The sequence below is a fragment of the Lithobates pipiens genome, unplaced genomic scaffold (assembly GCF_037356315.1).
Source record: "Lithobates pipiens isolate NorthernLeopardFrog02 unplaced genomic scaffold, aLitPip1_a1.2 Scaffold_30, whole genome shotgun sequence".
Classification (NCBI taxonomy): Eukaryota; Metazoa; Chordata; class Amphibia; order Anura; family Ranidae; genus Lithobates; species Lithobates pipiens.
Window position 1 is genome coordinate 147,042,275 of NW_027507791.1, and position 15,342 is coordinate 147,057,616.

At 45.3% G+C, this 15,342-nt stretch overlaps 1 protein-coding gene across 2 annotated transcripts in view; it reads right to left on the bottom strand.

Moving 5' to 3' along the window:
• VPS18 (VPS18 core subunit of CORVET and HOPS complexes) overlaps positions 1–15,342 on the bottom strand; it is a 151,590-nt gene that overhangs the window by 15,807 nt on the left and 120,441 nt on the right. For both annotated transcript variants that reach the window (XM_077464926.1, XM_077464927.1), the window contains one exon: positions 7,562–9,417. In XM_077464926.1, the coding sequence (XP_077321052.1) occupies positions 7,562–9,417 (1,856 nt within the window). The remainder of the gene's footprint in view (positions 1–7,561; positions 9,418–15,342) is intronic.

Below are 15,342 nucleotides of genomic sequence, written 5' to 3' on the forward strand. Positions count from 1 at the left end.
ACCGCTTGGGTTGAAGGAGAGCTGGCTCTTGTGGCTTAACCCACTCAATTGATTCTCAGAACTTGGAGGTTGGCTTTCTGGCATATTACATAGTATTTTATACATAGTTGGATTTATTTTACTCATAATCCTTATAATCAAAATGTGAACCAATGATGTGCAAAATTACCATTTACACTTCTGGGAAGTCTTGCAGGAGGGCACCCTGAGGAGATGACTGGTCCCACCTGACTGGAAACACAATCAAGATAGAGGTTAAAAACGCTGCCCCTCCCAGTGTTCCTCAGTTGTGAAAAAGTACTGACCCACACCAGTGCATGAGAGTGAAAAACACTTCCAATGTTCAACTATTTAAATAAAGAGGGAAGTAGGCCCGCCGTCCTGGAAGACTTCCCAGAAACACCGTTACCAGCAAGTGTAACTGGTCATTTTCTCAAGTTGTCTTCCAGGACAGCCCCCTGAAAGAAGAGCAAGTAGCTCAGGCATAACTTAGGGCAGGACAACAGCCTGCAGGACCTTTCTGCCGAAAGCCAGATCCTGAGGTGACAGAAGTTTTACGCCAATATGTCTCAGTAACATGTTCTGACTTGACCATGCTGCTCTGCAGATCTAATCTACCAATGCTCCAGCACTTTCTGCCCAAGAGGTTGCCAGAGACCATGTAGAATGTACTCAAACTGTGGAAATGGCTCGTCTAATCCATGTAGCAATAGTTGTTTTTGAAGCCTCCTTGTGCCAAAAAAACTGACCAACAAATGAGATCTTCTGAACTCCTTTACTCTAAGTAAAGCAGTAGACACCATCTAATGTCTAGTGTATGAAAGGCTCTCTTGTCATTCTGTGGGTTGACACAGAAGGACAGGAAGATAATTTCCTGTGTCCTATGGAAACATGAGGCCACTCTAGGAAGGTACAAGGGATCGTGCCTGAGGATGACTCTGTCCTCCAATAAACAAATGTAGCAGCGGGCTCCTGAAGAGCACGCGCTGTGTGTTTTTCAAAATTAAAACTTTACCCAAGCTACAGTTTGGTTTGGGTCCATTTGCCTAAATTAGACTTCTGTGTCAGTATGACTGGGCTGTGAGATGTTCAGCCTGGTCACAGAGGGCACTGTTTCTTGTGGCAGGGTGGAACCATGGTCTGGTCAGGCCCTTAAGTTACTCTTTCGGAGCCAGGTCAGTGGCCCTCTTGCTGTGCCCTCTGGGAGAGGGTATTTAAGATACGGACGTCACGTGGTGCGGGGTTCTGGTTTAGTATGATGTGCTGACTACTTGGTCCTGGTCCTCCTGACTAGCCCCCAGGAAGGCTATGGCCTGGGCTGCGGATCCACCCGACTAATGCCTTGGGGCTGGCTATCCCGAGGCAGGGAAACTAAAGGAGGATTCTGAGGTGGTTGGGTGCCGTCTCCGGCTCGGGAGAGACCCATTGTACTTCAAGCATTCCAGGGGAAGACTCTTAAGAAAACCAAACTCACACATGGTGGTCCTCTAAACAAGAGCCTGGAAGGGCTGAAGTAACCAAGAGAATCCGGTCTTGTGGATATCGCCAAGCGGGCTGAAAGATCCAGGTATCCTACAAGTGTTCTACAGCTTAGTTTCCTATGTGTTCTGCAACAACGTCTGTGACAAAGTTTGATCCTGAATAAGCACCTTGTTGGCTGCTAGGCCTTGTGAGAGAGGGACTTTCCAACCTGAGTGTTCATCCAGCTTCGAATGGCTATTCTCTGGATGTAGTCAAAGTAAGCAAGTTCTTTACCGTTTATAGACTGACATTGAGAATACCTGAATCTTCTTCCCAATCCTCTGATCCCAAGTTGAAAGACTGTTCAATGGTTCAAGTTTTTGCAAATAAAATCCATTCAAGTGGATCTATTGTTAGTCTCAAGTTACTGGGCCATCTACCACGGGACATCCCCTAGACATTTCACAAAGAGAACAGAAGCTAACAGTAAGCCCAAAAATCACCAGCAGCTCCTTCGGGGGTTAGCGCTACACAAAAAAATAATAATAAATAAATAATAAATAAAACGGTTCCTTCATAGATAGAGTATGTAAATCTCACACCCCCCCTGCCCCCCTGGCTGTTGTAATGGCCAGAAGGAAGGCAGTCTTAAGAAAGCAATTTAACTGAATACTGAGCCAACAGCTCAAAAGGGCCTCAAAGACTAGAGATCAGTCTCACAGCAGAAATTAAATCATTTGGACTGGGGACAGCCGGCAAAGCCATCAAAAGTATCTTGACCAATGGGTCCAGAGCCAGTCTTCTGTCCAAAATGCTGGACAGAGCTGCCACCTGGACCCCAAGGGTCTTGGTTTCCACTCCCTCCTGTAGGAAGTCTAGGATCGTAGGACTATGCTGCTGAAAAGTCCCCCTCGTTTCATACCAAAGAGAGAAGACCCGTCAGACCCTAGCATAAATAGTCTGGTCAAATGGCTTTCTGCTCAGCAAGAGGGTCTCTATTACTTTGTCAAAGCACCCCTTCCTACGCAGGCTCTCCCTCTCAAGAGCCAAGCAATCAATATGAAAAATACTGGGATGGGGTGGCAGAGAGGACCCTGAAACAGAAGATCCTGAAGCTCTGGTCGGTGACCTCTCCGCTTCACCTTCCAGTTTCCCCAGAGTGGAAAATCAGGTCGTCAGGGAGCGAGCAGGATCAAATTGCCACTGGACCAACTCAGTTTCTGAATAATTCTTGTGATCAGAGCTGGGGGGAAGCATAGGCTAGGCTGAAAACCCACTCTTGTGCTAAAGCCTCCACCCCCTCGGACCCCTCCTCTCTGGTGGGAAAAATAACCTTTTGACCCTTGTGTTCACCCTGCGGGCAAAGGAGGTCCATCTCTGGGGTGCCAAGTTGTTGACAAATGAGAGAGAACACCTCCAGATTTAACTCCCATTCTCCCTGGTGAACTGTCTGACGACTACATTCAAAATCCCATACATACATGCACACACACACACACACACACGCAGCAAAAATAGGAGGGAATTCTCTGTTCTGCCCATTCCAAGACTTCCTGTGTCAAACTCATCAGAGAGCGTGACCAGGTATCCCCCCCCTGCCGATTCAGGAAGGCCACCGTCAGAGTTGTTGGAGAGGACCTGTACTTCTCTCCCCCTAATCCTGTCCTCGAACGCTCTTAGAGACTCTGACTGCCAGGAGTTCCCTGAAATTGGAGGAGGCGGCTCTTTGGAGCCTGTCCCATACCCCCTGAGCCTGTAGCCCCTCTAGATGGGGCCCCTCCAACCCCAGGAGCTTGCATCAGTTGTCGCTCCGATAGGCTGAAGCTGGGTCCAAAGATGACCTGCTGCCCACCTCTGAGGGTTGAGCCACCAAAGGAGGGACCTCTTTAGCTCCAGGAACAGAAATCCGAATGTCCAGAGACTCCCTTTTTCCATCCCATGAGAAGAGGAGGAAATTTTGACGGGACCTGGAGTGGAACTGGGCCCTAGGTACTGTGGGAACACAGGACATCATGAGTCCGAGTCCTCATGATCAACCTTCGGGAGACTACCGATTTCCGATCTATGATTGAGGATACTGTGTGAAGCGGTGCTTCTACCTTCTCTTGTCGAAGAGACAGCTTCTGCACTATTGAGAGCACCAGCAGGCCCAGGTAGAGCTTGGTCTGAGATGGAGTCTGAGGATTTCTTGTGACTGATCAACCATCCCAGGGATGCCAAGGTGCTTATCACCCTGTCTAGGTCCAAGAGCAGAGAATCCCTGGAAAGGTTGTAGACCAATAGGTCGTCTAGATAGGGGACCAGTTTGATTCCCTGAAGGTGTGGTCCCCATCCCAGGTCTTAACCCATGTAGCCCCTCTAGCTGAATTAAGCAGGGCTGCCGCCTTTGCTGACATACGTAGTCTCAACTGCAGCATCCGCAAGATAGGCAATCGCCTTCCCAATCACTTCCAAGGAATCCAAAAGCTCTATGGACTTGGAAGTACATGCTATATGGTCCATTGACTCATTAACATATCCGCATTTCAGGCTACACAGGCGTGGATGTAGCATAGGCCTCCCAGGCTCTACACAAAAGGGTCTCGGACCGACGGTCCATCTGGTGCCGTATTTTGCCTGCGTCCTCAAAAAGAGAAGTCTGATTGTTTGGACACCTGAGCTAAGGACACATCAAGCCTGGGTAACTTAAAACACGTCTCCTCCTCCTCTTAGAAGAGGCACCTGCGTTTCCAGGTTTTAAATCATATACACTTTCTCTCTGGATCCTTACACTCCCTCAGTATAATATCCTTGAGGGACTGGTGGATAGGCAAGACTTTGGACTAAGGCCTGATCAGACCTCAATATAACCTTATCCTGGGCAGAAATCTGTGCTTCGGGTTCCTGAATTTCCTCCGAAGCATATATTGTCCCCAGGAGACCATCCATATCATCTGCTGAAAAGATAGGTCTGCCTGGTCTGGAGTGTTCCTCTTCCTCCTCCTGGCTATTTTCTACATCTTCCCCCTCCTCAGGGAGGCTCTGACTGGAGTGCTCAACCTCCTCTGCGTGGTCCTCAGAATCCTGAGAAGACAGGGGCATCTGGGTTCCATGCTTGAAGATCTACCACCCTTAAGTGTAGAAGCACTCTCCTGAGCGGGTGAGCCCTCTCTGCTAGGGTGGGGCTCTTCCTGCCTAGCATTAAGGCTCGTCTGAAAGGCCTTGAGGGTAGACAACATTTCAGTCTCAACTGAGAGAAAATCTCTCGAGCTGTGAAGTCTCCTTCCTGGACAACTTGTAGTAGAAAGGCTTGGTGTGCTCTGGCGCCCATTTATCATTGCAGGTCTACTGGCAACACCCTGGCAATAGTCTCTGTTTCTGTAAGAAAAGAAGCCCAATTAGGGAAAACCAAAAGGCTATAACTGTGGCCCTGGGCGAGGGTAAGGGCTAAGGGACCCATTCCCTCCCATTACCCTGCCAGCCAGGTAGACTCAACCCCCATTTCCTCCTGAACGGCTGCTGATATAGACTCTTCTCGCTCCATGATTTGGGCTGGTGAGAGCCGTGAACGCCTGCTCCCTGCCAGGCTGCTTGTCTCCTCTTAAAGACCCCCCCCCCTGTTCTGGGCTCTTTCCCGAACTGTGGGCTCCCCCTGCGGCGCCGCTGAGGACTGCATGCCGCAATTTTCTAGTGGCCCTGGAAAACCTGAAGTTCCGCAGCTCTAGCAGCACATGTGGTGACTCACTTCCGGCGCCCAGGAGGAAGAAATCCTCTGCAAAATGGGGCCGGAAGAACATCAGCACGCCGCAGAGCCTGCACCAGCCTCCGTAGAGATGTGTGCCAAGGGGGGAGGGGAAAGAACAAAGACCTTCACTGTGCTGCCTCCTCCTCTGCCATCGCCTCCTGAGAGGCCCAGGACCACCTAACGGAGCACAGAAGGGGAACTCCCCAGGGGACCGAGGAAGCTTTAAGTGGCAACATCCTGACAACTGACCCTCAGTCAGGTAAGGAAGGGGAGCAGGAATTGTGGTCCCTGAAGTTCTGGAAACCTCCATGTGCTCAGGGTCCTTCAGTTCTCATGGGGGAACTTCACTCTCCCCCTTGAAAAAATAAGGGACCCCCCCCCAGGAAGGGCAAGCCCTACCAGACCCAGAGGCTTCCCAAGCCTGTGGTCTGGCTCTCGGGGGAGACTTCCAACCCCCAGCCTTTGGTCTGTAAAAAAAATAAATAAAACTGTTTTGCTGTGGAGGAAAACACAATCAAAAACAGTGGAGCACGGGGAGGGGTTTTTAACCTCTATCTTGATTGTGTTTCCTGTCAAGTAGGGCCAGTCATCTCTCAGGGTGCCATCCTAGAAGATGACTTGAGAAATATTGTTTGAAAATAAGCACAAATGCTTGTGCTAATACTGGTCCTTCTGACCCCTCAAAGGGGTTGTAAACCCTCATGGTTTTTCATCTTAATGCATCCCATGCATTAAGGTGAAAATGTTTGGCAGTCACCAGCCCCTCAGTTTTACTTACCTGAGCCCAGTAATACCCACACCAAAGACGCATTGTCCCTCTCTGCACAAGGTCCTGGCTGTTGATATGATAGGTTGATTGATAGCAGTGCAGCCACTGGCTCCTGCTGTTGCCAATCAAATCATGTGTGTGTGGGGGGGGGGGGGGGGTGGATTCAGGAGCACGCCTGAAAGTAACCCACCCACAAGAGTGCTTCTCCTAGACCTAGAGGGTCAACTGAAGTGAAGAGGAGCTGCAAGAGTCAAAGGACCCCAGAAGTTGAGGATATGGGCCACTCTGTGCAAAACGAGCTGCACAGTGGAGGCAAGGTCATGCATGATGACTGCTTATGAGATGGTGCCCCTTATATAGGGATGAGCTCAGGCGTGTTTGCATGGAACACATGCAGAGCCCGCCAGGAAGTCGGCGCAATCACAGGCAGTGAGACATTGCCGATCACTGCAGCCGCACATCGGGGCAATGTCTCACTGCCTGCGATTAGCGCAGTGCTGTGCCAACTTCCTGTTGGGCTCTGCGCGTGTTCCATGCGAACACGCCTGAGCTCATCCCTACCCGTATACCTGAAGAACGACCAAAAGATACAGAGGAAGTCTAGTGCCAAAGCATTCGAACTACAGGAGGGGATGTAGGGATACCGAATTCTTGGAGTCTGGAATCATGAAAAACTCATGGACACATACAGAGTTCCCCCTTTTAAAGAACTGTGTTACTCTAAAAAATAAAGTTTAATAGTTTGTTCCAAATTCTTAGGTATTACACAATCCTGTTGAAGGGGTTGCAATGCATTGCCACATGATGTGTGTACTAACCCATTTTTGGGAAAGAGCTATTATCACAAGTTTGATATATTATGACAAATAAAATTACTCATATCCCAGAGGTCAAACTGACCATATGCAACCTTGAAGCAATTAGTTAAGAATGTCTTGTGGTTTGGATTCATGCCCTTCATAGAAGTCCATGTTATCTTTTCTTATAAAAGCCAACCTCACGTTTATCTGCATCACATTCCCTGTATGGTTGTGATCCTCTGTACGTACATTGTCTATTCTGAAGACAAACTTGTACCAGCAAGAATGTAATCGGATTGGCTTTGATGTCTTTCATTTCAAAGGCAACCTTCAACTTTAAGCCCCTAGTCACACCGTTGTGACTTCAGGTAGGACATTCAAGTAGGACATGCGTCCATGTCACCGGGAAGAACAGTGATGTTATGAATAAAAGCTTAAGTAGCAAAGGGTTGATATTTAAGTTCTTTCAGGCTCAAGTAGTGCTGATATGGACAAAAGGTACAATTTTCAGCATGATTTACAATATAATCTATGGCAGTGAAATCATGCTGAAGTTCTGAAAAAGCAATGCATGAACTACTCCTCAAATCACACTACTTGAAATCATGCATATTAAGACACTGCCACAAAAACACATTAGACACTACTTCAGGTACGATTTGTAAAATTGCATGTCCTACCTGAAGTCATACCGGTATGACCAGGGGCTTAAAGTGGAACTCTAGGCAAACAGATAAGCATACAGAGGAAATATACAGATGGAAGTTAGTATCATATTGTTAGTCAAGATAGATTACAAAACTATACCTTTAACGCTAGATCCACTGCTTCTTCATACAGCTCCATGACTTTGTAGACATGGACACAGGCATGATGGTGTCCATGTTCTGCACAGAGACGCAGAGCATATTTTAGATCATAGTAAATTGTGTTGGGATTGGTACCCGCAATTTCCAAATATGAGAGGAGGGACTCTGGTCGAAACTGAGCGTACAATGACAATAAATAGTTGTGGATGGCTTGTTCAGTTTCCTTGAGTTCATAAACACAAAACTGCATATACCTAATGGCTTCATTTATGTGAGTACCAGCACCTTGACTGTAATTAACAAGGGCAGGGATAAGATTCTTTGGATCCAGTCTTTTGCCCATCATGATCCAAGAATCAACAACCTTCATAGGTATATGCTGCATTAAGACTGGTGAAAATTTGTAGAAAAGCTTTTCATCTCTGTGTTTTGTTAGAACATGAAGCGCTTCATCATAATCATCATGTTGGCAGTGATGAGCTACAACTCGTTCATAGTCTTGTATTAAAACAGCAAAATATACCATGTTTTCTGTGTCACCGTGGCTGGCCAGAAGGTCATGTATAGAAGCACGGTTATTGAAGAGGCATTCTTTATTTCGAGGACTGCTGAGAAAACCCCTGAAGTCATCACGGGTTTTTAGATACAAGCTTCTTTTTGATGTGTCACTTTCTAAGGTTCCAAGGCAATTTAGATACAACTCTGTCAACCAAGTCGTTAGTAAAGTAATTTGTATCTTCTCTGAAGCTTTCAAGTTGGATAGCTTTTTCAGGAGAAATTCCATTAGTGCGTCTTCTTGTTTTGCTTCAATAAATTTAAGTGCTATTTCTTCAAAGTAATTCTGAGTGAGAGCATAACATTTTGCACTCTCTTTGTATTTTTTATTATGGAAGCAATGCTCAGCTTCCTTAGCCAAAACCATGTCCATGCATTCAGGGCGATCCTTGCAAAACTCTTTAGCCAAGTCGAATTTGCCCACGTTCATGTACATCTTCCAAACATCTCTTGACTCACGTTCAACATGATATCGAAAGACTGCCCTTTCTGTATAAATCCAAATTTGCCCTATAACAGGATCTTTCATCATCCTTTTCAATGGGCCAAACTTCTCTGTAAACACATCTTCAAACACAACCTGCCCATTTAAAGTACAAATAGCTTTGATCCTGTCAGGCAGTAAGAGTAAGAAATGAAACTGTGTGAGCACAATAGACATTGGTTTCTCACTGCAGGATGGGTACTCCCAAACCTTAACACTTGTCAGCACCGAATCAGGACGAGTGAAGTCTAGCGTACCATAAAGTACTCCATTTCCCATCATCCAAGCAAAAGAGGTTGGGTAGGTGCGGAGTTTTGGAGTATATAAAGCTATTTCACTGTAGCCAAGGTTACCTGGAAACTCCTGGATACTTGGTAGGTCATCGGCAGGCTGACTAAAAAGGGGTGCAAACCCATGTTGCTCATTACCTTCAGTTATTTTAGCAGCAAATTGGAAAAGTCTTTTTCGAGTTGTTGCAATGGCACAGAAACGGTTTTCATATCCTCTGTTAATTTCAAGGCAGCAAATTGGTGCAGGACCAGTTTCCTCCTCCAGGGTGTGAAGGTACCTAAAGTATTGGTCAGGGTTGGTGCCAAAAAGACTACTTTCACTTATCAAGATTTCCGCTTCATAGATTTGACCCTGTGCAGTGCCCACCAGAATAGGACCTGTGGACGTCTCATTTCCTAGAAACTTGTTCCATCCAATGCTTTCAATTATATGGCCCTTCCATCGAGAAAGAAAACGTGCTTTCTGGGCATTTCGATTGAGATATAGGCACTCACTAGTGTTCAGAGCAATCAGAAGATGGGACCCTAAAATAAACAGGATTACAAAATGAGATCCAGGATTGTCAAAAAAACAAACAAAAAAAAAACAGTACAACACTGCCATGAACTAAAACTAAGACAGATGTCACCTTAAAAAAGGTGTACAGGGATACATTTGCCAATCCATAAACAATGACAGTAACATTAGTACAGTGACCTTCACAATGGTAATGTATACCACACACAGGTCAATGGGACTACATTTTGTTCTTCCTTCTATATAGTTAAAATGATTCATAAAGTTAGCTGGATTCAACAGTAGATGCTTCTGCATTCCAAGTGCTCTTCTCTGCTCAGGGAGTGTGAACATCCCTGACTGCAGAACTTTAATTGTGTGGGTATGTGTTGGACTAATGCAAAATAAAGACAAACTATGATTTCTCACAGAGCACAGTAGTCTTATCTGTAGACTACATACAAATGGGGTTACCTAAAACAAAAAAAAAACATAACAAAAAAAAAACATAACAAAAAAAGGGGTGGGGGAAGACTGACATTTAAAAATAATGTGAAGGTTCTCATCAACCCAGGTCATGGCATTGCTAGTAGTAACTCGTTACTTTTTTTTTCTCCCCTTTCCGTTTTCTAGCAGGATCAATACAGGTGAAAATAAAGGAAAACAGACAAAAAATAAAAAGTCAAAAACTACATGAACACATACGCCAGTGCAATGTAAAGAGGCTGCATATTTCTGAGGTCTGGAATGTCCTAGAGCTGTATATAGCCACCCATAAATGGGTAGAAGCCAGCATACCTGTACACAGCTATGTGCTGCTACTTGCACAGACGTGTGCTTTTGGTGCATTACATCTGTATGCATATGCTACTTTACATAAAAAGGCAGAGCTGCATACAGCTTCCTTTCACCCATTCATGTCTCCGGGTGGCTGTACACAGCTATAGCACATCCTAGGCACAAGAAATACAGTGTCTTTACACTGCACAAAAAATGCCATCCATCTGCATGAAGCCTTAAAAAAACTGATGTAAATATGATAAAATAGCAAAACGCTGCAGCATATGATTTGTTTACAACTGTATTATAGAAGGGTGAGTGTTACAAAAAATGAATCATTTGGAGGTGGACTGGGGGTTAAGTGTTTCAGTATACTAAAATACTATAACAATACACATACATTTTAGCAAAAAAGCATCAGTAGAATTAAAACCCCCAATTAAAAATGGCCATACTGAATATGCTTCTAGCAGCTAAACTTTTGCTAAGGCTTGGAAAAACAGGATTTTTATAACAGCTTACTTGTAAAATCCTTTTCTTGGTGTACATCATGGGACACAGAGCCTTAAGTAATTACTTAATGAGTTATAGGCAACCTTCAGGTGATGAACACTGGCTATACCCAATCCAGGCAGTTCACTACCTATCTAACCCCTCCTCCTTCCAGTTTTTGTAGCAAAAGTAATATATTTGAATCCCAAAAAAGAGGGGAGAGACATCTGTGTCCCATGATGTACTCCAAGAAACAGGATTTTTAAAACAGCTTACCTGTAAAATCGTTTTCTTTGAAGTACATCACATGACACAGAGCCATAGTAGTTACTATGTGGGTTATAGGTCACCTTCAGGTGATGGACACTGGCACATCCCAAGACAAAAAATACACTCCCTATATAATCCCTCTCACTACTGGGACTACCTCAGTTTTATAGCAAAGCAATACACGTGTATGCCAAAGAAGGGAGGGACCTCCATGTCCTGTGATGTACTTCAAAGAAAACGATTTTACAGGTAAGAATTTTAAAAATCTTATGTTCTTATCGTACATCATGGGACACAGGCCATAGTAGTTACTTTGTGGGATGCCTCATAGCAATGCCAACTGAAGGGAGGGAGACAACAAAGGTAGGGCACGAAGAGACTAGAGGACTTCTACTGCTGCCTGCAGTACATTGCGCCCAAAGGCGAAAACCTCATGACCTTTTACATCTACTTGATAGAATCTGGTAAATGAATGGACTTAAGACAAAGTTGCGGCCTTGCAGATCTGAGCCATGGAGGCTTGGTGGTGCACTGCCCAAGAAGCACTAACAGCCCTGGTGGAGTGCACTTTAATATGAAAAGGTGGAATTTTCCTTTTTAAACCGTAAGCTCAAAGCTGCCTGTCACCTTCAAATAGACCATGACCACTCATCACATCAAGAGAATGTAGTGATCTTTCTTCCACAGAACAAGGTTCTGGAAAAAAAATTAAGGCAGAACAATATCCTGGTTTAAATGAAAATCTGACATTACTTTCGGTAGGAAATTAGGAAGAGGACGTAATACAACCTTATCCTTATGAATAGTCAAATATGGCTCTTTACAAGAAAGAGCAGCCAACTCTGATACTTTTCTAGCAGAAGATATAGCAAACAAGAAAATAGGATTTTTGTAGTCACCGTAAAATCCCTTTATCTAAGGTTCTAGCGGCAACTTATTGTTACAATAGCCACACCGTTTAGAATAGGGAGGGGGAAGGTGGGCTTGGGCAGCCTATGGGTGCTCCCTTGGGTGGGTCCACTTGGTTCTGGGGAATAAAGAAAGACAGTGCCTCTGATTAGTAAGACTATCCCTTCCCCTGACCCCGATCCACCTGCAGGGGTGTGGGTCAGGCTCCCCCCCTTGCCCACCACCTGTCACAGCTGAGTCAGACTCACCACCCATGGGCTGAAGCCACCACCGGTTTATCCTCTCTCTCGCCATCCCAGTTTGATCTCTGGAGCCGAGAGGAGAACCCTGGATCTTCCATCTTTCAGCCCCCTTTGGGGGCTTTATAGCCCGTTGCTGGCCGCTAGCTGTCACATTCGCCCTGTACGAGAATGAGGCTTAGACCGTATCGCTTCAGGAGCCTCCTGCGATGTGGGGTCAGCATCCCCATGTCCAGTGCCCCACTGCCTGGCTGAGAAGAAAAATAGGATTTTTGTACTCACCATAAAACCCTTTTCTCTGAAGTTCACTGACTGACACAGCTCCATTAATCTTGACCATAGGGTTGTTACGCCACCTTCAGGAGAGGACTAGGCAGAACATGTTATACATGTGAAAAAACCGAACTTCACAGTTCTGCCCAGGGGGCGGTCCCTCCAGTAACATCCCCTCAGCCTGCTTCCTGCAGTTCAGAACGTCAACAAGCAGTATAAAGTAAACCAATAGGAGGGGAGGGTGCTGTGTCCATCAATGAACTTCAGAGAAAAGGATTTTACGGTGAGTACAAAAATCCCATTTCCTCTTTTGTTCACTGACGACACAGCTCCATTAATCTTGACCATAGGGATGTTCCCAAACAGTGTCATAAAGAGGGGTCAGAACAGCATAATAAAAAAAAAAAAAAAAAAACTTCACCCACAACCAGAAATGTTCCCTAACAAGGGAGTCCCCCCCTATCTAGCCGCATCAGAATTTGCGGTCAACAATGCAACCGTGCATTATAGTCAAAGTAACTAATTTCTTTAAACAGAAAAATTAGTGCAGAATTGCAAAATTACACAGCCAGGAAAGAAATTGGGGGGAAAGCACTGTGCTAGGGCTAAAGGCTGGGGGTCAGCAGCTAACACCCAAACAAAGTTCAGTGGAAATAGGGGAAAAGTGGTGTAGCGCTAATAAGTGAATGGTGAAAAACTCAAAAAATATATATTAAAAGGGGATAATAATGAAACCAATACTACAACACATACATGTGACAGAATGTGTGAAAATACGTGAAATCAAAAATAAGTACAAATAATGATTCACTAAGTATGTAGATACAGTATATATATAAGTGCACGTGAACCTTGGTGGATATCAGTAGCTGAAATATAAGTCCCAACAAAACAGTCCACATATATTAGGTAATGGAAAGTGTCAGTGTTGGTCTTCCCAGCAATAAAATCAGGCAACCACACAATTCAATAGGACCTTGAACAGCGGCTTGTCTGGAGTGATTTAGAGAGAATTAAATACTCTTACCAGAGGAAATGGACACATCTGTCATATGACAGTGGGTCAAATACGCTTGTAATCCCAGGTGGTGTCAATCAGGTGTTGTGCGTTGTTGGTAGGTCCCCGTTGATCACCGCACTGTCTCCGGATTTCAGTAGCTGGAACGTACGTCTGACTCCTGGAATGAGACCTTCTGGCTGGGGCACCTCTGACTCCTGGTTGAGACCTTCTCTCTTCCACACTGGGAGTTATCTCCAAACTGGGACCTCCAGTGATATCCACCAAGATTCACGTGCACTTAGAGTATGTATTATATATATATATATATATATATATATATATATATATATATATATATATATATATATATATATATATATATATATATATATATATACACACACATATACATATACATATATATACACACACACACTCTATCTACATACTTAATGAATCATTATTTGTACTTATTTTTGATTTCACGTATTTTCACACATTCGGTCACATGTATGTGTTGTAGTATTGGTTTCATTATTATCCCCTTTTTATATATTTTTTGAGTTTTTCACCATTCACTTACTAGCGCTACACCACTTTTCCCCTAACATTACACAGCCGTCTGCTAAACTTTGTGGCCAAAGCAGGCATCAGACGATGCCCTTATAACCACTCTGTAGAATTTGGTAAAAGTGTGAACGGACGACTAAGTCGCCGCCTTACACACCAGAGCGACTGACGCTCGATGTCGGAAGCCCAAGAAGCCCCAATGGCCCTGGTGGAATGGGCCACCTGGAAATGGTGGTCGACGAGACCGCCATACCCTTTTCAGACCAGCTACCGAAACGAACAGAGATCTGACTTCCGAAAGGGAGCCGTGGCAGACATATATATCCTTATAGCCCTGACCATGGCCAGGGAATAAAGGGCCACCTCTTAGGATGTGTCGGTTTAGGACACAGAGATGGTAACAAAATATCTTCATTGATTTGGAATGCCAAAACCACCTTCAGCAGGATAAAAAGGTTGCAGACGCAATACCACCTTATCCTTATGTATAACCAGATAAGGAGACTTGCAAGACAAAGCCACCAGTTCCGAACTCTTCCTGGCCAATGTAAATGGCCACTAGAAAGACCACTTTTTGGGAAAGAGTCAAAAAGGGAATTTCTCTGATGTTCTCAAACAGTGGTTTCTGAAGCGCCGATAACACCAGGTTCAGATACCTCGGGGTAATGGTGGACGCACTGGAGGAACTACATGTCGGACCCCCTGAACCAAAGTGATCACTAGAGAGGGAGACACCAGGGGTCGCTGAAAAAAAAAAAAAAAACAGCCAAGGCTGATATTGGTCCTTTAACCACTTAAGGACCGCCGCATGCCATTGTACGTCATCACAATGGCATGTACAGACACAAGCACGTACATGTACCTGAAGCGAACCGGACCGCCGCATCCAGCAGGAGGGGGGTCCGATCGGTCCCCCCACCCGCTGGATGCGGCGGTCCGGTTCGCTTCAGGAGCGATCCGGGATGAGGGGATGGCCGTTGGTTTCTGGCCATCCCCTCTCGATCGCTCCTGGCAAATGAGAAGCTTCCTCCCACTGTGTATTGTATACACAGGCAGGGAGGAAGTGATGTCATTCTCCTCGGGGCGGTCTTATTGACAGGACTACGAGGAGAGGACACAGTAAGTCTGCACCAAACACTACACTGACACTAAATAACACATAGGCACACAAACCCCCCCCCCCCCCCCCGATGTCCCCCCGCCCCCCCAGTCACAGTGTCACTGATTGCAGTGATCATTTATTTACTGATCACAGCATTCAGTGTCAGTTGTAAAAGTAAAAAGTGTCAGGGCAGTTAGTGTTAGGTCCAGGGTAGCCCCCTACCACCCCCCAATAAAGATTTAACCCCCTGATTGCCCTTAGAGTTAACCCTTTCACCCGTGTCACCAAGCGATAATTTTTCTGATCGCTGCCTTAGTGT